We start from the raw sequence: 21,743 nt of genomic DNA, 5'->3' as shown, positions 1-21,743 counted from the left end.
GAAACTATTTTTTTGTTGTACAAAAAACAAAGTGGGTTATCTTTGAATGCAAGTTTTGGTCTCTCTTTCAACTGCATTGTTTAGTTTCCAAAATTTTCTAAGTTTTCTTTTATTCTTGTTCCATTTGCTACAACCATTGAATTTACATGCGAAAAGTTGTATTTGCAAACTGTCCGTACGAAATATCTATTCGTTTTTAGTAGTCCCTAATAGCGGGAAGCCTCAACATAGGCGATAAGTAACCCCCTGGGGACGAGGTTGGGTTACTTCGTGAGTCGATTTAAAACACAATTTGACTTTTTTTCGAGCCATCAATTTGTAGCAAGAAGGATTACTTATGGCTTACGAGGTTGGCCTGTCGCTTAAAAAACAAACTAAAAATGCTGGCGATATTAAAATTACCTAAATACTGCTTTTAGCCAAATTAGTTTCGAAATTAACACATTTTTTTTTAGCGAAATAAGCAACCTGGTCATGATTCTTACAATTCTACCTTGAATTTGGCCGGAAATTAGCTGTACTTTTCCAACCAAAAAAAATTAAGGCGGAAATTTCTCACGCCACTGGGTTTTGATTATGAAGACATTTTTTTGTTTCGAAATTTTTAACCGGTCGAAATAATATTATTCTTTACATAATTACAATATAGATACAAAATTTTCATAAAGAGAAGTATAAAACTGGGCTTTATATACGCTACAAAGCAGTACAAATCATCCTGGAAATAACCTTTCTAGGAAGGTCAAAAAATGTCACCTAAAAACGTGATATATAAGAGTGTAAAATGCGATATCCAAGTGTAAAAGCGCGGTTAAAAAGAATGTGCACATATAAAAAGAAACTGGCGAATCAAAACACCTCTAAGTAGCTCTTGACATGTATGATCACATAACCAAAATACACCGTTATGCGGAAATGATCACAACCGAAGTTAACCGTTAGGGTGTAGGGGAGTTATGGTAAAGTTAACGCTACAATCCCAGACAAAATATATGTCAAAATTGTGAATTTGCCCCCTCCCACACTATCGGTGCTGTGACAGTGTTGCGAGACCGGGAAAGAGGGATGGGGAATGTTTTGACAGTTGTGTATTTTTTTTGAGTTTTGACGAAATATTTTGTCTGAGATTGTAGTTGACGGGGAAAAGGTAAGGTGACACTCCTGTTGACGTCAACCTTTATAATTTTCAAACGCTAAATTTTTTAAACTTAAGCAAAAGTTTCTTATGCGACGCTAAAAATTCCCGTAAAAAATCTTACACTGAAGGATTACTGAATGTGATCATTAGCGTTGCTTTTCGTTCAAAGTTTTTTCGCTCAATCTAGACTTAAGGGGGAGGATTCTTTCAAAAGATGACGTCAACTCAGGGGAGAGGAGTAAAGCAAAGTTGACGCGGGTTGAAGAAGGGGATTGGGGGTCAAAAATTGTAAACAATCCATGCGGCGTCTCAAAGAATTCAGAATAAGCACTAAGGTCTTGTTTTCTTAACACGTCTGTTCTGATGAAGTTTTTATTACGTTCCATCACCTACTAACATCTTTGCCAACTTTTCAAACGTTGTAAAATTGCGTATGATATATTTTCGAACATCACACAACATAGAAAGTAACACACGATCGTCCGTTTCGGTGAGCTCAATATCGGATGCTAAAGTCGGATTAAAACGGTAGTAATCCACGTCGATCATTTCACACCAACTTCGCGCCCGGTCTACCACGTGATCGTCACTTGCTGCGACCTGGGGTACACAGAAAGCGTTACCAACAAAATATCAACATATGAAGCGTAATAAACTCTGAAATCACATCACAGTAGAACTCAAAGTAAACTCAAAGCTACTGCACACAGACAAACGATTAAATATCCTTCACAAGTTCGGTTTGTTCCAGCACAGCTTATAAAACAAGCATTACCTGATCTACCATAAGATCAACAAACTCTTTTAAATTGTCGACGATTTCTGCCGTATCCCAAACAGAAGACGGTCGGTATATATCGATTGGACGAATCAATTGTGACGGCTTTCTACCGGTACCTAGCAACAAAAAGATACAGGCTGTAGAGTAAGACTTCACACATGGGTGTCTATTCAATTTTTTTAATGCATGTAATTTTCCCGATTTTCTAGTTGCGTTCAGTTTAATATCTTATGTTAAAAGGACCACGTTCTATAAACACGATCGCTTTTGTATATAATTTTTATTATGAAAAGCTTATTTAATTTATTTCTTGTTGAACGAGGTTGCTCGTAGATAAAAACATAGTATAAACTAAATTTTATTAAAAGACGTCAGAGCTTCGAAACACATATACTTCGACAAACTACAGAGTAAAACCTTAAAGCAAAATGTGACAAAGAAATTCCGGCAGCGACTTACCGACGGAAACGATGATTTTTACTTTCGACGTCTCAGTCGGTTTCTTTTCCTTGGACTGTTGGTTTAGATACTTCTCATGTTTGTGGATTTCCGACATGGCGTCAAGTGTCGGGTTATTTGCGATTAATCCGCCGTCTAAATATCGACCTGTCGAACGAAAATACGACGGCGCTGAACATGAACTACGAATAGCCAACCAAGTAAGTTGATCTAAAATAAAAAATAACACAAGTTGTTTAAAAATCCTAAAAATCATACCCTCCAATTCGCTCTCAAGTTCCTCAGTAGATACCAAGTTAATAAAGACTTATTTTGGTGAGGTCGAAAAAAATAGATTTCGTGAAGATTGATTTTCCTGATTATACAGAGCTATTTCGCGCAAGTTTTTTTTGCGCGAATAAGTCATTTTAACGTTTTTTGCGAAAAATGATTTTCACAAATCTAGTATTTTTTCGCCATTTTAGTTTATGTCATCAGGTCTATTTATTGACATAAGAGAGCTTTTAACCGAACTTTGCTCATATCACAGAGGCTGGCCATTAGTTTTACCGAGAAAAACTAGGGAAGAAAAAACACAAAAATCCTTTTGTTTTTCCAAAGTTTTTATTGAGTTCAATTCGCAAAAATTTATTTTCGCGAATTGACTTCCCAGGAATATTCGCGCAGACAAATTTCAGTGGGTTTGGATAAAATTCGCGAAAATTATTCAACTAAGCCTTCGCAATAAAAAGTACTTAGTGTTGAAGTAAAAACACTTCCTTTCCAACGCAAAAGTTGTGTCAAATATAGATAGCAAGTCGTCAGGATACGTAATGCATGAAATATTAGGATTTTCTTGCTCACCTGAAGGAACTGGGGGTCTTGGAAATCTTGCATCTCTCATTTGATAATGCTCATCGTAAGGTGCGTTGTAATTTCGGAACAAATGCAACATGGCGGGTCGTCTGTCCACCAAAGTGGCTGGAATCATCACCCTGGAATTGGGAAAATGCTCATGTGTGAAAAGGTTGTAAAGCATATCGAATAGCAAACATTGCGTTAATTTTCTAAAGACGTCAATACACGTTACAAAATGTCACTACAATATTAAATTAATTTGTTAACTCGTTTTCTTTAAGCTTGCTAAGCGCTATTAGAGAAAAAAGTACCATATTACGCGTCATTAGGGCAAAAAATTATTAAGCGCTGTTAGTAAATAAAATACTATAGTAAGTGCCATTGGGTCAAAAACTACCATTTTAAGCACGATTAGGGGGAAAAATGGTTATAATAAGCGCCATTAGGGCAAAAAGTTACCATATTACGCGCCATTAGGGCAGAAATTATCATAGTAAGTGCCACCATGAGGGAGGGGGAGGGGGTAATAGTGCCTGCTTTTCTTAGGGTAAAAAGTTACGACTTTCCCTTACTATGTTGCTCACCGTTTTCTGAACATAAATCTAAGTTTTCACCTACTTGGGAAATTCGAACGCATCCATTTTAGTATCATGTCCAAATTCATCCATGAGAAATTTATCCAGTTTTTCAGTGGGATATGGTCTGATACCAACGAAAGAACTTCTTCCAAGTCGAAGGTAAGCGCGTTGACAGTAGCGAACACTTCGTCCTAATAAACAACGTTTTCAAGTTAAGGTGATTTAATTGGAATATAATACAGAGAAATATATCGGCCTTGAGAATTACATAGCACTCTAAGTACCAATCCCTATTTATACTTCTTGTACACAAAATCGATCTAAGCTTTGCACTAAAGGTGAGTTCATAAACATTGCTACAAAAGATACTATCAAAAATAGGACGAAGTAATTGCGTTGGAAGTTTCGTCTTGTTGTGGTAAGGTAATGCAATTTTATACATTTTATGTTTTTAAAAGGCTGCATGTGTAATAGTATTCGTATTATATTATAGACCAGCTGTGGAAAAATCCACGGAAATCCACCCCTCATTTAATTTCTCGCATAGATATTTCGTGCATCCTGGTTCGCCTGCCAGCATAAAGTAATAAATTACTTGGCAGGGTGGTGCAAAAAAAAGCTGTAGCGCAACCATTTTGAACAGACACACAGCGGTATTGCTAATAGGAGGACTTCAATATATAAAACCTGCACAAAAATAATTATAGATCCATGTTTATATAAGATTTGATATCAGACTTATCATCCATAAAAAATGTCAACAACCCGACTTGTCTTATTTTGTCAAACATTTCAATTTAAAGAAAGAAAAGTATCTGAAAGGTTATAAATAACCTGAGGTTAACGATTTACTAAAAACGTATCATAGATAAGTTTGTGCGAATGTTTATATTTCAAAGTTTTTTCTAGAAAATGATATTGCCAAGAACATTGCAAATAGATATCACAAGCTCTCCAAGACGACTATTTTTTTTTTCAAGGTCTAGCAGACCCCACGCTGTAAATCTCAAAAATTCAGAACACACAGCATAACATTGAGACATTGAGACACACATACCTAATATTGAGACATCGAGACACACATACCTATTGACAGAGACATGGCAAGATAAGATCCTGTGCTTGTACCGCTGACCCAATCAAACAACTCGTAGATAGGCTTTCGTGCGAGGCTTTCGATGACAAGTAAGATTTCAGTAAGAATCAACCCTCGTATACCACCCCCATCTAACGTCAATAGAACTTCGTTACCAGTCTTTCCTTTTAGAATCGATTCGCTTCGAGGTTTCGAAACTTGTTGTTCAATATGTTCTAAAAAATAAAGTTATCGGGGGTAATCTCTTGACGTTAAAATATCGCATAATGTAAATGCTTTACTAAAAATGAAAAAGCTCAAGAACAATTATTGACAGTGTATTAAATATTAGTTGTATTGTTTAGACTGGATTATCTAATTGCGACAATAACTTTACGCCCCATCCCAAAGACAGGCGGGCGGAGAAGAGGTTTGTTAACGAACAATATCAGACAATCTTGAAAAACTTTTACTTTTACACTAGCTCATCGTACACATTTTCTGCATCACTATTTCATGCATCCTTGCCCACCTGTTAGCATAAAGTAAAAAAATTTACTTGGATGGGGTTATTACTATGATTCGACGTAATAACCCCCGGTTATTTAATTGACTAACAGACAGCGATTAAATTAGAGCTACACTGTATTAGTCACGGATCATCTTAAACCTCCATGTATTGTCAAAGCCAGTTTATCTTCTTCGGAAACCAAGAAATTATCTGAGCAACAAGTGGAATTACATCATGTTCTCAAACCTCCTCGCTAAAGTTCAGATACAGGGTTGAAGCAGCACAAATATTAGCAGTGAAGAAGTGTTGTTGGTAAAGGGATGCATACCTGATCATTTTTGATTTCAGGGGGAGGGGGAAGGTAAATATAAACGTGAGTTCGCACATTTTTTGATTCGCGAGTCATCCGCTACACATAATTTTATTTCTTTTACAATCCGTAATTTTTAGTTGTGTTAGAGAAACAAAAAACTTATCACTCGAGGCGTATTCAAAAATTATGTTCGCCTAAATATTTTTCAGTAGAAAAACCACACATACTGCATTTTGATTTTAATTTCTTAGTAAACTTTTAAAACATTTATTGGTCACAATATAATACTGTTTTAAAGGATTCGGATTTTTGCTGAATGTTTATTATTAATAACGCAATGTCTAAATATAGCAGCATGAAGTGTTGAACCTATATCATTTTCAAATTGTTGTTACATGCTGGTGGTATATAGTAGAAACATGTTTAATTAAAAAGATAGAAAGAATAAACGTTTGAATTGGTATTACCAGCAACTACAGTTTTGCATAAAATTATTCTTAATTTTGTATGGCACCATTTGTATGGTACCATACAAATTAAGCAATCAACTAATAAGTGAACCTTTCTGTGAGACTTCCAGCCAATACTAAAAGTAATTTGATTTTTTTCAGGTACTTTTTTTCAGGATTTATTATATAGTCCTTACCGTAATTGAACAAATTGAACAAATCCACAGTTTCATGATAATTTTCTGAGTTCTCATCAATATAATCAACTGGTGTTTTGCCTTTATCGTCTTTTATATGTTTGTCTGCTCCAAGAAAAAGCAATGCACGGACGATATCAATGTCACTTTGCTAGAAAAAACGAAAATTACTGTGGGTGAGAGTTAGAAAATTACTGTGGGTGAGAGTTAGAAAATTACTGTAGGTGGGAATTAGAAAATTACTGTGAGAGTTAAAAAATTATTATTGTGGGTAGCGCTGTCTTTTTCAGGAACATTTCAGTAGGTGTGCGATGATTTGCACGTGTTTTGTGTGACGACTCTCCAAAAATTATTTCGAGGGCTGTCATCGCACGCTACAAAATGGATTTTATAGGTTGAAAACTCAATATTCATTTTTCAGGCGTGCGATTAATCACATGGCTGAAACGATTTAGACGTGTACCAAGGCGTGCGCTGCGATCGCACGGCTCTCCTGAAAAAGACTGTTAGCGTAGATTTTCAACATTACTAAGAGTTTGAAAAAATTGTGACTGAAAAAATTATAAAAACACTAAGAGGAAGAACAAAACATTTGACATTTTTAATTTACCAGTGATTATCAGAGTAGTATGACCAGATGTATATCTAGGCATCTATATGGACCTATATTTTCTTTCTAGGTTGTACTCAGTTATTCGCTTAACCCCACCACTGTAACAAGGGTATACATCATAGGTTTTCTTTATTACAAATTGTTTAGATGAACAGTATCCTAAGATAAAAAAACAAAACAAGAGTCTTACTAAGATGGAATAATGCAGCGGTGTGAATCCGTCTTTTCCTATTGCATTGACGTCTGCACCATGACATATTAAAGATATAGTTGGAGACAATCTCTTTCTTTTCACCATTACATGCAATGCTGTTTCTGAATCACTGTTTCTAGCATTTAGATCGATCTGGTTTTCCTGTGCCAACACATCAATCAGCTAGTAAAAACAACAGGTCAGGTACACTAATACTAATCGCAACAAGTGTATAAATCCATGAGTTTGTCAGATAAGTATTTACCCTTAAAGCTGCACATGGTCATTTAGCCTGTAAAAGCACATCATACATAATCTGGTCCTCAAAGTTTCAACCTTCATACATATATCAGGCTATTTCGTGCATTACTAGCACAAAACACAGATTCAGCTACCATTTTGAATAGAATTTAGGTATTATTACTATAGAGACTAGTCGTCAGCATAGAATTAACCCGAAAAGTTCCACAGACAATGGCATGTCTAAACAAAGTGGATAAACATATCACACTTTTTTCAGAAGACAGAAGACATGTCGCATTTGCTATTTCGTAGAAATTTAATCATAAATCAAAAATAATTCAGGTCTGCAAGATATAACTTTTTCCTCATGCAAAGACAGAATGTTGTGCCAAAGGATGCAGGGCGATTGGCAGAATCATAACCACATTTTTAATTCGTTTATAGGTGAAATCCCAATCAATGCTTTCTGTACTTATTTAGGAATGCGAGCAATTTGTTTTGAAAGTTAGATTAAAATAGCTTTATAGAAAACGCTAAAAAAATTTTTTGTTTTTTTTGTTGTTGTCCTTCTGCTATAAAAATGACTGCTAGATAATGTTATCTCATCTTGTATAACAAATATGTGTGTCAAAATGTCTTAAAGTATGATATTGACGCTTTCATCTTTCATAAAAAAGAAATAAAAAAGAGGTATCTGAGAAACGATAAATATTTTGTATATTTATTTCCCTTAACTCAGAATAAGAAATACGTCTTAACAAGATTAGTCATAAACAAAAGTGCAATACATCCCTGGGTTGCATCTTGTAAGATAGGCTTGTAAAAAAATACCCACAGGAAAGCACCCCTTACTACTAGCAACTACTATTTTTGGCTCACAACCAGAGAGCGAGTGTACAATAATAGAAAATACTTGTATTAGGAAGTATAAAATAAGTCAGAACTAAAGTATATGTTAAAAGAAACAGAGGGTCAGAACTAAAGTATATGTTAAAAGAAACAGAGGGTCAAAACTAAAATATATGTTGAAAGAAACAGGTCAGAACTAAAATATATGTCAAATATATCTTGGTAAAAAATGAGCAGCTGAACTCACATCTGAACTTTTTGCCCAATGTAAAACAGGTGCATCATACTTCTTGTCTCTCAGAGCTAAACACTCTTTGTTGTGTTCAAGCAACAACTTCAAACATCCCTTACTGTCATGTTTCATCGCAAGATGGACAGGATAGGCATGCCCGCAGGGAATGAACGGATTAGCACCTTTCTCAAGAAGTAACTTCAAAACGCTTTCCTGTGACAGTCGAATGGCCACATGGATTGGAGACTCGGAATATTTGGATATATTGTCAATTCCATCTTTAAGATCTTTTCCTTTAAAAAAAATAAAACAGTTTAATTGCAAAACAATAGGTCTAAAACAAATAGAAGAAGTTATAAAGTCTTAACAAGTTCCACTTTTTTAAAGTACAGTCTACACACCTAGATATTACTGCCATCAAAAGCAGAGGAACCATTTTAACATTACATAATCTTGTATCGAGACTGACATCAATACCGTATATAATATCATTTAAGACATTGCATTGTGCTTCTGGATTTGAGGTCACAAATAACTTTATCCTAGTCCGAGTAACTTAAAAGACCTAAAACCAAAATCAGGATATTTTAACCAAAATTGGGGCATTTTAAGAAAGTTGAGCCAACCCGCCTGTTTTAGAACAGAAAGGTTACTGATATCATTAAAAACCTTAAAACCTCAATATCTCCTTAACTGTTTGTCCAAAAGGCATAAACCTATAAAAATATGATTTTAATCTGCCTTTCAAGGCCTACACAAAATACGCAATAGCTTAATAATATTTTTTGCATTATGAACAGGTCATCACTAACGTCATCAAAATTATATTTTGTGTAAATATTTCCCACAGGCCATACGATTAGTTGTTGTTTCTTATCCGTCCTTTATTTTAAACAAAATTTACAAAATAGTTCCTTAGTCATATAAATGTGTTTTCCAGGAAGTGCTAAAGAGAGGAGACCTTAAAGCTATGTAACATAGAGAGGATGTAGGGACCTCTAAAAAGACGGGAGAAAAAACTACCTGTCTGATGTAACGAGTCTAATGTTGATATTAAGTTAGACACAAGTTCTGGATGCCTTTCAGTGAAATATTGAAGAGGTGTTCCACCGAAAAAATCACGAGCAAAACTTGGCTGCTCTCGACTGATTTGCTCGAGCGCTTGTCGATTGTGTTGACTCTGGAAAGAGAAGAACATCTCAATAAAATGTAATATTTTTTTTTATATAAAATAGGGGTCACAAGAAAGTAAGCAATAGTCATTGCATGGAGGATATGGAACCGAAGAATAACAACTTTTAAGTACACGTCTTAATAGAGAGTTGCAGGTTGAAATGTATTCTCAGTATATTTTGTTACACAGCCTTCGTAATTCGCATTGGCACTCTAGATTTGCTGATGAATTGAAATTGTATTTTTAAGGTAAATGAGCTCATGTCAGCAATTATTTGATGTAGTAAAATGACACATAAGAAGTCTGTAGGACTTGTGCAATCGCAAAAGTGAAAAGAAGCCGAAGATATAACAATAAAAAACATTAAAAATAGTTTGCAACCATTTGTGGTTGAATGAATGAAATCATCACATCATTTCTGTGTGGCACTTATTATTTAATTATTTAAACTAATTTTTTAATTGTTTTTTATTGGATATTATTTTGTTTTTATGTATTAAAAAAGGTTTATAATACTTTTCTCCAGTAAACAACAAAAGGAAATATTACACTAAAATTAAACGATTATATTTAAAACAAGATGTTATGTGTCGTGAGAACGATATAAGTGTTTTGTTAAGTTAAAAAAACGGCAAAACGGAACTAGTCTGAATTACTAGCACTATTGTAGGACTACTATTGGTGAAAAAGTCACACAGAATTACAATGCATACTATGCTTACAACTAACAAGATATCCATCAAAAAAAATTTATTTTTTTTAACAAAATGAAAAAAAATATTCTACCTGTTGTCTGTTCAGTGATATTTTTGGCTTAAATTCCTTTACTTCGGGTAAATGCAAATGCGTTGCTATCTTATTTGTATCCCATGATGGATATGTACTTCGTAGCTTGATTAGAGATGTTAAAATCTTTGATGTATATATGCTGGGAAAGGTATCTATGTAAGGCATCAATACACTTGAGAACTCTCTAAAAAATATTAAAAACACTTGTAAATATTTAAAGCAAGATTAGAGCTTTTTATATGTTATATGTGTAAATGTGTTGTTAAAAAAAACATTTTATCATACACATTGGAACCAATATCCCTTATGAGTTATTTTCTTTACTAAAACTAAAAAAGCCTTTTTTTTTCCGTTGTTTAAGAAAAACTAGTATAGTAGAGTATAATGTGAAAAGCAAAGCCGATGCTATCAATGTGTAAATAAACACCCTTTATATATTATACCTGTCCTCACACCCACTTTATAAATACAACGTTATATTTTTAAATGTTGTAAAAGATGTCTATATTGAGATAAAAATATTTTGCTTATTAGATTATGTTGATGATAATTAGTAATAATAAATCAACAACACACATACTCAAACCGTTTTTTAGCTTCATCGCAATCTTCAAACCGCTGTAAACTAAAAGTATGAGTAAGGTTGTGATTATTCACTAAAACAATTATGTACGAATACTCTGTACTATCTTCGTTTTCATTCACCAATAAATTTTCTTCTACAAAATTTTCATGGTTGGTTTGATGCAAAGCTTTATATAATCGTAATACATCTTGATATTTCTCAGAAGAAAATGTTTTTATAAGCTCGTGACTAATGTTTGCGTCAGCATCTTGTTCTATTATGATGATACTCTCTGATGCACCCATATTTTTGTATATATATTATGTATATAAATAAACTACAAGAAAGAAGTAAACTATTTCATGATTACTGTCTCACTCCAAGGATAAAAAAAAATTTCTATCCTTTGAGAATACACAATCCCCTGAATTTAAAACAACTCTCATGCAGAAAAAGCATGAATATCAGAACATTTTATTTAATATAGATAATTGAAACGCTTTTTTTTTCATCTCAACAATATCATACCAAAGCAAACAATATTCTGGAATTAAAATAAAAAAATAAAAAAACTTTTAATACTTTACCTGTCACTTATTATATCTTGTTGAAAGGCAATTCAAAATGCTGTTAATCAACAAGAAAAATTTTATATAGAAATACCTAATAAAAAAAATAAAGTTAAAAAATGTTTATGAAATTTAAAAATTTGCTACAACACTGAGTCTGTAAATATACCATATACTTTAAAATGACTTTTTTCAGGGTTTTTTTCTACTCATTTAGAATTTTTATTTTCATGCCAAGTTTCACTAATCATTTGCACTTTCAGTATTTCAACTTAACACCTTATACATAATTAAAGATCATTACACATTTCATATACATTAAATTTACTACTTTATATGCTGTCAATTATTTGGAAACTAAATAATTAATTAGTGGTATACTTTGCCAACTAGCATACACGAGATGGGAAGGCAAGGTTAATCCCTTTCATTGCGCATTAAAGAGTAAATAATGATACCCACTATGCTAACTACATGTGAATGATGTAAGAGGCAAAATCAATTGTATTTCTACAATTTTCTTTAAAAGTGCCTATAAAATATCTCCTACTGTTTACATTTTTCATTGGCTTTAAACACATCAAATGGCAAGAAAATTTTATTTAAGGCGTGAGTATACTAAAAAACTGTGACATTTTAAAATGCCATAAATTCACAGAAACTTTATTTTCATAAATTTATGCATATATTTTTAAAAAGCTTGTATGATTTTCTATGTAATAGTATAAATATTTTAAGAAAAAATAAAGTGTGAAGGTTTAAAAGACACGGATAAAAAACAACCCCTGTCCTACAAATGAGATCCCATTCCCATTTACCGATCTCATTTTACCTGTTTGCTGTTTGCTGTTTTTGGGATGACAAAACATTAATCTAAAAACGATTTTTAAATTTTTTCTTAAAATTTTTTTATATTTGGAGATATTTAGTATTACATTTTTTCCACAATTTTTAACCTCATTATAACTCGCGTACTGCTTAAACTCGTAAAATAAAAAATTGTTTTTGGATCAAACATTCATCTCCATACTAAGCGTGCTCTTAACCTCAGAGCTTTTATAGTTTTGTAAAAGAGGTTTAAAACGTAGAAGAAACTCTCTTAAAAAAATAACACTGTGAAAAAAACCTCAAAGTTTTTAATAGAAATCTTATATTTTTGCATAAATAATTGGTTACATGGTAACGTGTATTAGCTAAGGTTTATGTGTTCACTCATATAATGGAGTAGAAAACATTGTTACCCAAGGTGATAATGTGGGAACAAATATTTGATCTTTATCGCATAGCAAAAAGTAATTATTTTTTTTAGAAAAAAAGGTAACTTAAATACATTTGTACCATTAAAAATCATCAAATTGTTTAAAAAAAAAAGTATTTTTAAAAATTGATTTTTTTTCCTATGCTCACGCCTTAATGTTTCCTTTGATTAACTAATAATGAAGGCTGGATTATTTTTTTATGCATTTTTTATTAGTTTTTTGACTATTTCATTAATTAAAAAAAATTAAATTATATATATGCATGTATTGAAGAGTGTATTACAATAAATGTTTTTATTATAAAGAATATTGTACACTTATTGTATTGTACAGTCAGTTGTGATTCAACATACAAGTCTATAAAAAACCATCTCAAAAATTTTGTTTCCTGTCAATGAGATCACAAAAACTTTTTTTTAGTTTCACAAAAAAACTATTAAAAGGCTTTTGTACCAGTGAACATCTCCAGAATTAATAAAAACTGTTTTTGTTATAAAGCTTTGTTACATTTTATGAAACGAATTTAAAGTTTTCATTGTGAAGCCTGAAGGAGGTTGTACTTTATTGTAAAGCCTTATTGAAAAATTCTAGTAAATGATGTTCCATGTAGTGTTAAAAGTTACATGAACTTTGCAGCCAGTTCTGTAAATATAATGGCGAATGAAGACAGGAAACAATACAATTTTTGAAAACTACATACAACAAGAATGCTTTAATAAAAAAAATTAAAAAACATTGTCAAAAAAACATTTATGTAAAAATCATCCAACAAAGATTTTTAAATATTAAAAAAGAATACTATTTTACTCCCTGCTAGAATCAATTTCAAAGATGGCTTTTGATACTAAGCCTGACTGCAAAGCTTTTAATGCTGCAGGGTAATCATGAAGTTGATAGGTTCTTACTCCAAGCTTTTCATAATCCAAGTAAGGCTGCATGTCCCTTACTAAAGCCAAGGCCGTTGGGAATGTAAATGGGTTTATTAAAGACCCAATCAATCTTAGTTCCTTGTTGTAAATGTCAAATGGATTTAGTTCGATTTTTGATTCTTTCGGACAACATCCAAATATTAAAAACTTTGCTCCTCTACGTAACCAAGCAAACGATTGTTCTATTGCTTTGGGGGCACCTGTGCAGTCAATAATAACATCAAAGCCCCAATCATCATTCTCTGTTCTAACAGCTTCACGGTGTTGACCAGCCAAATGATCAGGATGTACAACCTTTATGCCAAGCTTCAAGTTGACAACCATGGAACGTCTATTTTCTGTGATTTCAGTAACTACGATGTTACGATGACCTTTAAAATGCAGCAAAGAAGACCATAACAAACCAATAATGCCTGCACCACAAACCAAGATGTTTGCTTCAGGTTTGATATCTCCCAAATTCGTAAAACCTCTGGCAATACATGAAAATGGTTCAATAAACACTGCTTTCTGTAGAGGAACTTGATCTGGCAATTTATACACCAACGAGCCAGAAACTCTACAATAATTAGCCCATCCTCCATTTTTCCAAATGCCTACTGTCGAACGGATACCACCCACTTTACAATAATGTGGTTGACCATCTACACAATATTGGCACACATGGCAATGACTATTTGGGTTCACGACTACTCGATCGCCGATTTGAACATGTTTTACGTTATCACCTATATTGTGCACAACACCACAAAATTCGTGACCAAGTGTTACTGCTTTACTTGATGCAGGAAATTCACCTGACAAAATGTGTAGATCTGTCCCGCAAACACCTGAGAATGCAACTTTGATAAGCACATCATCAGCATTGTTGACTTTTGGTACTGGCTTTGTAACAATAGACAACTGTTTGTCAAATAATTGAACAGAGTCATTCATTTTTATTGATCTAAAAAGATTTCAACATTTTATTCTTTTTACGTTTCTGTTTACATTGGTAGGACATGTTGAAAATGCACTCACTAGCAACTTATTGGAAAGAAAGAGAAATTGGTACTTAAAGGATTGGAAAAAACTGCCTTGGCTACATAGATCAATACAACGCTAAGATACAAATATAATAAAGCAGAGGCAACATTGAAAAAATACAGTAAAATGAAAAGGGCCCAGAAGGTACACATTAACATCATTTCATAATGGTTTTCAAATCAAATTGTGAATAAATTTAATAATGTCTTTAATTTTTCAACACCATTCAGGCTTGATCCTTACTGCATCTCTCCTAAGTTTATAAATTAAAAATGGACCTAAATAAAATAATTAAAAACACCAAAATTAAGCTTTAATGTTAAACAAATATTGACATTCGATCAAGCCACTTTAAACCCATATTGTAGATCATGGAACATGGAAGTATTGTTTTCAGTTGTGTTTAAAGAGATTGTGACTGAAATTTTAATGGCTTACCAGGCTTTTTTAGGAAGAATTTGGTCGCATGCTACAAAAAGCATATGCCAAATCTTATGAAAGTGCTTTTCTGTGGACTACATTTGTGAACTTTTTTATAAAATAGCATGCCATAATCACTTTGCATGTGTGGGTGCGATTACATGCAGGCCTAACAATAAGGACAGAGCGATTGCTCTTGCTCACACAAACACTCACCCAATTCTAAGAAAAGCTGAATCATAAATTGCTTTCCCAATCAATTCATCTCACAAGGAAATCAATATCTTTTTTATTAATTGCTAAAATATACCACAAAGACAAGATAAAATAGATAAAAAATATTTTGTAATAAAATAAGGGTTTATAAACTTATTCTATTCATTCAGATTGCTCGCTCACTCTAAATTATTGGAGTTATTTATTGCTTGGGTGTTATTTTCTTATTGATATTGTAGATCTTGGTCAAAAGCCTGGTTTAGTTAAATACATTTTTTCTTTGTAAAATAAAAGTTAAAAATACGAATAATTAATCACCTTTCGTCTTTTAATTATAGCAATCGAATGATGCACTGCTGAACATAAATGTAACAGAACACAAAAATAGTTTGTTTAGCAATTTATCCTAATATTATAATAAAATGATCTTCTCTGTTCAATGAGAATTCATGTTAAATGCAAACTCAATCCTTAAATCGAACAATCTTTTTACTTTTATTGTAGTGAGGAAAAACAAAATACTTTAAAGAACGAGGTTTCATGGCAGACAGCTCGTCAACAAAGTGTTGAATGGTATCGAAGGATTCATCTCCCTCTACTACTTCCACATACTCCAACGAACAAAAGCTAGTAAGAATATTCGCAAACTTTGAATCGTAAACAAAATCTCTTGGATAAATCAATATCAACTTTCTCAATGCATCTGCTGGGTAAAGTGACAAAGCTCCTAAATAGGCAAGTGTGTTTTTCGTCCAGGATAATTTCAGGAACTTTACATTAGCACAGAGCGGAAAGTTTGAATCATGAAATTCAGCATAGTTAAATGTCAAATGTGTTAAATTCACATATTTTTCTGGATTCCATGGAATCATGAATTTATCAAAATCCCTGTACTTTTCAAAAGAAAATTTCTTAATATTCTCTGGTTTCCATTTCAGGAAGTTACTTTTCAATCTACATTTAAATGATGAGACAGAATCAGGCAAAAATAACTCCAAGTGGTCTGCTATTTCAACTACCTCCCATGACCAATGCCAGATGTTGGTAACTTGACTCACACATTTCTGAATAGCCTCCCTTTCTTTTTCAGTTTGAATAGATGTATGTAAACCAAAGGTCACACGCAATAGTATAAATGAGGCTAATGTAGGGATACCATCCAAAATCCATGTAAGAACATTAAGACGGAAGTCCATATTTGAAATGCTCAACTCATGTAAAGAAGGAAAACTTTTAAATGAACTGGCATCTAAGAAAGTAAGGGTTGTTTTATCATGGTCATTAAAGGGGCTAGTTCTATTCAAAACTAAATTTTCAGTATTTAATTGCAACTTTTGGAGTGACAAGCAACATTTACCAATGATACCCACATGTTCAACGTATGTTTTAACTTCTGTAACATCTTTCAATGAATTGTTGAGTAAATTTTCAAAGACAAATTCAGGAACATTTTGATGAAGGGGACTGATCTTTACAAAATTAGAAATTTTTCCATAAAGCAATTTACTCATGAAAGTTGCAAGGCATGGGAAAACTTTCGGTGTTGATATAAATCTTCTGCCATATCCATAATGTCTGTTATTTTTGCCATCAAATATAATTCTAATGTTAATATTTTGCATTGCAGTACGAGAGTATGTAGATTGACACAAAAGCAAGCATGTTAAGCGATAATTTCGAAAATCTTCCAGGTGAAGGTAAGAGGCAATAAAACTCCAGATGCATTCTGGCAAATCTAGCAATGAAAGTTCTTTCCTCATCTATGAAGAAAAAATAAATAAATTATATGTTGTGGAGCAAAACAAAATGTGGACTTGAAAAATACAACAGAGCAGAGAGATTATTCATGTAAATGTACAGGTTACTGACAATAAAGAAATAATAAATTAGCTTTTTCATAACAAAATCAAAAATAATTTCACAACCAAAATTAAAACGGGTTTTAGCAAGTGCTGTTGGGCTCAATTTTATCAACAGTAAACAGTAACAAATTAACCCTTCAATTTGTGACATTTTTAGTGTCATCCATGTTTTGTTTAAATACAAGAACCATGAAAGTGGCTAATACTCAATAATGGTACCATGGTTAAGCTGGATAAATTCTGCATCTAGTGACATCATTTTTTCTTTGTGTGGCTATCACAGTCAAGAGATATCAGTGAACAAACCGTCTTCCAATATGAGGCAGAAAAGGCCATGTGGCATAGACAACTTCCCTTTTTAAAAAGGTTCAAAACAATACTAGACATTAAAAAAAGGATATCTTTTTTCGGGAATACAGACAGATGATTAACACTTGTGGCTGACATTGTCCTTTAGACTCAAAAAGTGGCTAACAAAAAAATTAAAAAAGCTTTCTTGCTACTGCGATTGTGTAAGCTTAATTTTAGTGGTTTCAGTTTATACTATAACACTCTTCGCCAATTTCTTAACAATTTTTAGCATTTGGTTACCATCTTGTGACTGACACTCCTCTATAGTATTTATTTGGTAACAGTAACTGTCATTGTTATGGGATTTGATTTGTTTTTTAAATGACTGAATGTTGTTTGTAACTATTGAAATTATTACAATAAATGTGGCTGACAATGTTTTTTGACAGCCACAAACACTTTTTAAAAGCATTTGCTTTTCTAAAACATATGTATTACACTGCAGCTTGTTTATTGGATAAAAAGAAATGCAAAATGAATGGGATAATGAATGAAATATTGATAAATGATTTTTTTCCTTCTTTTTTTCTGCTAATCCCTAGTGATAAAACTTTGAACTACAATGGATATCCTAAGGAGAATTCAACATGATGATGATGTGCATATTTTACATGGCTAGCCTCACAAATATCAAGGGATATACTCTGTCTATTATTTCCGAGAGGGACCATGGCTTAGATGGAGAGTCCTAGACTATTTAATGCTCATTTTTAGCTACGCAGACCCAATTAGAGTCAGCGCTCTACCAGACAACTTCCTGCAACATCTAACGCCCCACAAAGGGGGGGGGGTTCACACTAGAATAAATCATGCTTAGTATAAAAATAAAGCATGCTTTGACTAAAGCAAGTTGCCGGTAACATCAGAGGGAGAGTTTTAAACATAATTTAAAACGAAACGCTGATGTTGTTTTTCTCACATACGAATAAACTTTCACTTTCATAACACCCGCTTAAAAAAATAAAAGAGTGCCTCGAAGCACTCTTTATTTTTGCTTTATTTAAAGCATGTTTAAGCCAAGTAAACATAATTTGAAAGGCATTTTAATAAAGCAAAAATGCTGTCACATTATTAAGCACGCTTTAAATGGTGCTTTAAATTTATAGCGTGCTCTTAAATTCTAGTGAGAACCCCCCCACATTGTGGTATCTCCCCAATTTCCCTCACATGGCTTGTGTTAACGCGGGGCTATGGTAACATTCACCCACCCATATTGAATCGCCACCAAGGGGAATCGAACCTCAGTATCCCGCACAAAGTACGAGTTATAATATGTCATATGACATTCATCATATTTTTTTTTATTTTGAATAGAACATCAGCGTGTATAAAAAATAATACAGCTGTGAAATTTGCAATAAAATATTCAACCACAGTGTGTCCACAGTGTGTCTAAAATACGTCTTATGTTTTTGATTCCATTAACTTCTAAGTTCAATTTTTGTTGTTTTTGAGAATTTAAACAATGTCACACAATTTTTAACTACAATCTACACAAAATCCTGATAACACTCCCATCAATAAAAGAAAATTTCAATGAAGTACCACACACGCCTGTCAAAAAGTTGGAGATCTGCTGCTGAAGAACAGGCAATCCTTGGTAATTAAGTTTTAACTCACATGGGAAATCATCAACCACACTTACCTTCAATAGATCTAAAATAAACACAGCAGAGGTCTGAAATCGAGCACAGTGCTCTCATATTGTCTCTATCAAGAAAGCCAGAAGCTGGGATGGAAAATAATTAACAAAATACACATGTCAATCTTCAATTACAAAGAAGATTGTTGCAACCAGCACAATACAAATGCCGAAAGAAAAAAAGATCTTTCCTATCAGAGCTACAAGGTATTAAAACTATTTGGAAGAACCTTAGTGTGAAAAGCATTTTATCGACAGTATCAGTATTTTAGGTTTTCCTGGATTGATAACCATTCCGTTTAACTTTGCCTAACTAGTCAAATTATCGAGTAATCTTTTTAATAAGTATGCAATAATTAAACTACTTGCGAGTAAATCTTTAAAAAAATATATCATGTTACTCGTGAGCCTGATGAAGCCTGTATACTATTATTCTGAATACTTATACAGGGTATAACCACTTCAGTGATGGTGTTGCTGCTGCATGGGCACAGCAATGCCAGTGTCTAGGCATCCCTAAAGATTGTGTTTATTTTGTTGTGTTCCTAGCTTTAAGTTTTATGTTAAATGGTACACGTCATTAACTTTATGTTACATGTATTTTTTATCATATATATATATATATATATATATATATATATATATATATATATATATATATATATATATATATATATATATAAACATTTTCTGACAAGCTGTTCTCACAACACTTTCTATATTGATTACTGTATGTTATTGCTGTCTTGTTCCATTGTTTTTATTTCTGTTAGCAGCCCATTTTGTTACTTGTAAAGTTCTTTGTTTTGTATTAGTTTTGCTGTGTTTTACATTTTTAGCAACATCATTTTAACAACATCACAGATCTATCTATCTGTGATGTTGTTTGGTGGTGGTTTAGTGAAAGTGGTTTGGTAAGATATTTTGTTTTGTTTCTACTTTTGTTTATGTGTTCTTGTTTGCTTTCTTTTATTATTTGCTCTTTCTGTATTTTTTAAGTAAAGTTTTGTATATATATTTAGCATTTATGGATTAAAACTTATTGTTTGTGGCATTAGTTCATTCCGTTTGAACCTAAGCAATGTATTCTGAATGTATACATTAGGTATACACCAGCTAGAATACCCAATTTCCCTCACATAGCATGCGTTGATCCGTAGCTGTAATAAAGACACTTGCTAAACATGCCCGTGTTGTGGATCAAACCACACCAAATTAGCAACTTACCAGTCACACCAATATAGCTATAGCTTGCAATTAACGTATATAATAATGTGACATGGCATAATACATTATCAAAAGCTTTTGCTAAAAACGATTAGCACAACTCTCACCATTGTACTGTCTCTAATAAAGTCATATGTTAATGTTAGGTTACATTCAACAAATGCAGCATTTTTTTCTGAAGCCGTATTGGTGTCTGCTTTTAGCAGTTTGTTACTATATAGCTATAAACATAAAAATTTTAGGTAAACAAAGAAGAGATAGGGATCGATAGTTTAGATTTATTTATAACTTTCCTTTTTATGGACACAACAGAATTTTGTATCGAGAGAAATATTTTTATAATTTACACAAGAAATAAGAAACCTTTAACAAATTTAACTATCAGCAGCCAAGCCTTGCCCCCTCTCACGCAGCTCTGTCCTGCCCGGATTGCGAAAACGGCCTGTTTATAAACAGGACGGCCGAATTATGTACGCATGGCCCGATTATGTTTTTTTGCCCTGGTTATATAACCAGGTTATGAACGCTGATATAATATGGAGTTATATATGGGACAATATTCGTGTATGGTTTTCGTTGCGTCGTAAATGCTTTTCGTCGTGTCGTATCTTCCTTCGTGGTGTGGTTTTTGTTGCGTCGTATATTTCTTTGTGGGGTGGTTTAACGTTTCGTCGAGTCGTATTTGTGCGTCGCGGCGTATTTAACTTTGCGGCGTATTTCACTTCGTGGCGTATTTCACTTTGTGGCGTATTTCACTTCGTGGCGTATTTTACTTCGTAGTGGAAAGTTTTATGCTTTGTTAACACGAACTTACTAAATTCGTGTAGCGCTTACAAGAACTTCAAGTCACATGAATAAAGTGCAGTATAATAAACAAAACCTTTAGTTTAGTGCTGTAAATTATATTTTATTTTTAAGCTAGTTTTACATTTGTGATTATGAAGAAATATTATGTGTTGTGTAAGAGTCTTATGTAATCTATATTATAATACCCGTATACGTCCGTCCGTCCGTCCGGATTTTTCCACAGGCTAACGACTAGTCTCTATAATAATACCTGTATACGTCTGTCCGTCCGTCCGTCTGTCTGTCACGCAAAATGGTAGCTTAGCTGCGCAGGTAGCGAAACGCACGCAATGCGGTATAAAAAGGACGAGCGAACCCGTGGATTATTCCACGGGATAACGACTAGTAATTTATGTTTATGTAGTTAGTTTACTTGATTTTTTATAATTTCATCAGAATC

The 21,743-nt window shown here is 33.1% G+C and overlaps 3 protein-coding genes across 3 annotated transcripts; all 3 read right to left on the bottom strand.

Annotated features, from left to right (window-relative positions):
* Positions 1 to 865: 865 nt before the first annotated feature.
* On the bottom strand, positions 866 to 11,719 carry LOC130649451 (85/88 kDa calcium-independent phospholipase A2-like). The gene is made up of 12 exons (XM_057455723.1): positions 11,012 to 11,719; positions 10,429 to 10,615; positions 9,492 to 9,648; positions 8,484 to 8,761; positions 7,142 to 7,327; positions 6,339 to 6,489; positions 4,880 to 5,104; positions 3,834 to 3,984; positions 3,222 to 3,352; positions 2,379 to 2,588; positions 1,914 to 2,035; positions 866 to 1,738 (listed from the first exon to the last, which is right to left on the bottom strand). The coding sequence occupies exons 1-12, from the start codon at positions 11,299 to 11,301 to the stop codon at positions 1,514 to 1,516; spliced, it is 2,313 nt and encodes a 770-aa protein (XP_057311706.1). The 5' UTR covers positions 11,302 to 11,719; the 3' UTR covers positions 866 to 1,513.
* Positions 11,720 to 13,013: 1,294 nt separating this feature from the next.
* On the bottom strand, positions 13,014 to 15,500 carry LOC130649457 (uncharacterized). Its single transcript, XM_057455730.1, has 2 exons — positions 15,416 to 15,500; positions 13,014 to 14,699 (listed from the first exon to the last, which is right to left on the bottom strand). Exon 2 carries the CDS (start codon positions 14,687 to 14,689, stop codon positions 13,628 to 13,630), a length of 1,062 nt encoding a protein of 353 aa, XP_057311713.1. The 5' UTR covers positions 14,690 to 14,699; positions 15,416 to 15,500; the 3' UTR covers positions 13,014 to 13,627.
* A 238-nt stretch (positions 15,501 to 15,738) lies between these two features.
* Positions 15,739 to 20,827, bottom strand: LOC130649456 (uncharacterized). The gene is made up of 2 exons (XM_057455729.1): positions 20,498 to 20,827; positions 15,739 to 17,175 (listed from the first exon to the last, which is right to left on the bottom strand). Exon 2 carries the CDS (start codon positions 17,173 to 17,175, stop codon positions 15,880 to 15,882), a length of 1,296 nt encoding a protein of 431 aa, XP_057311712.1. The 5' UTR covers positions 20,498 to 20,827; the 3' UTR covers positions 15,739 to 15,879.
* Between the last annotated feature and the right edge of the window lie 916 nt (positions 20,828 to 21,743).

This window comes from Hydractinia symbiolongicarpus, chromosome 7, assembly GCF_029227915.1.
Source record: "Hydractinia symbiolongicarpus strain clone_291-10 chromosome 7, HSymV2.1, whole genome shotgun sequence".
Lineage (NCBI taxonomy): Eukaryota > Metazoa > Cnidaria > Hydrozoa > Anthoathecata > Hydractiniidae > Hydractinia > Hydractinia symbiolongicarpus.
This window is presented reverse-complemented; position numbering and strand designations above follow the sequence as displayed.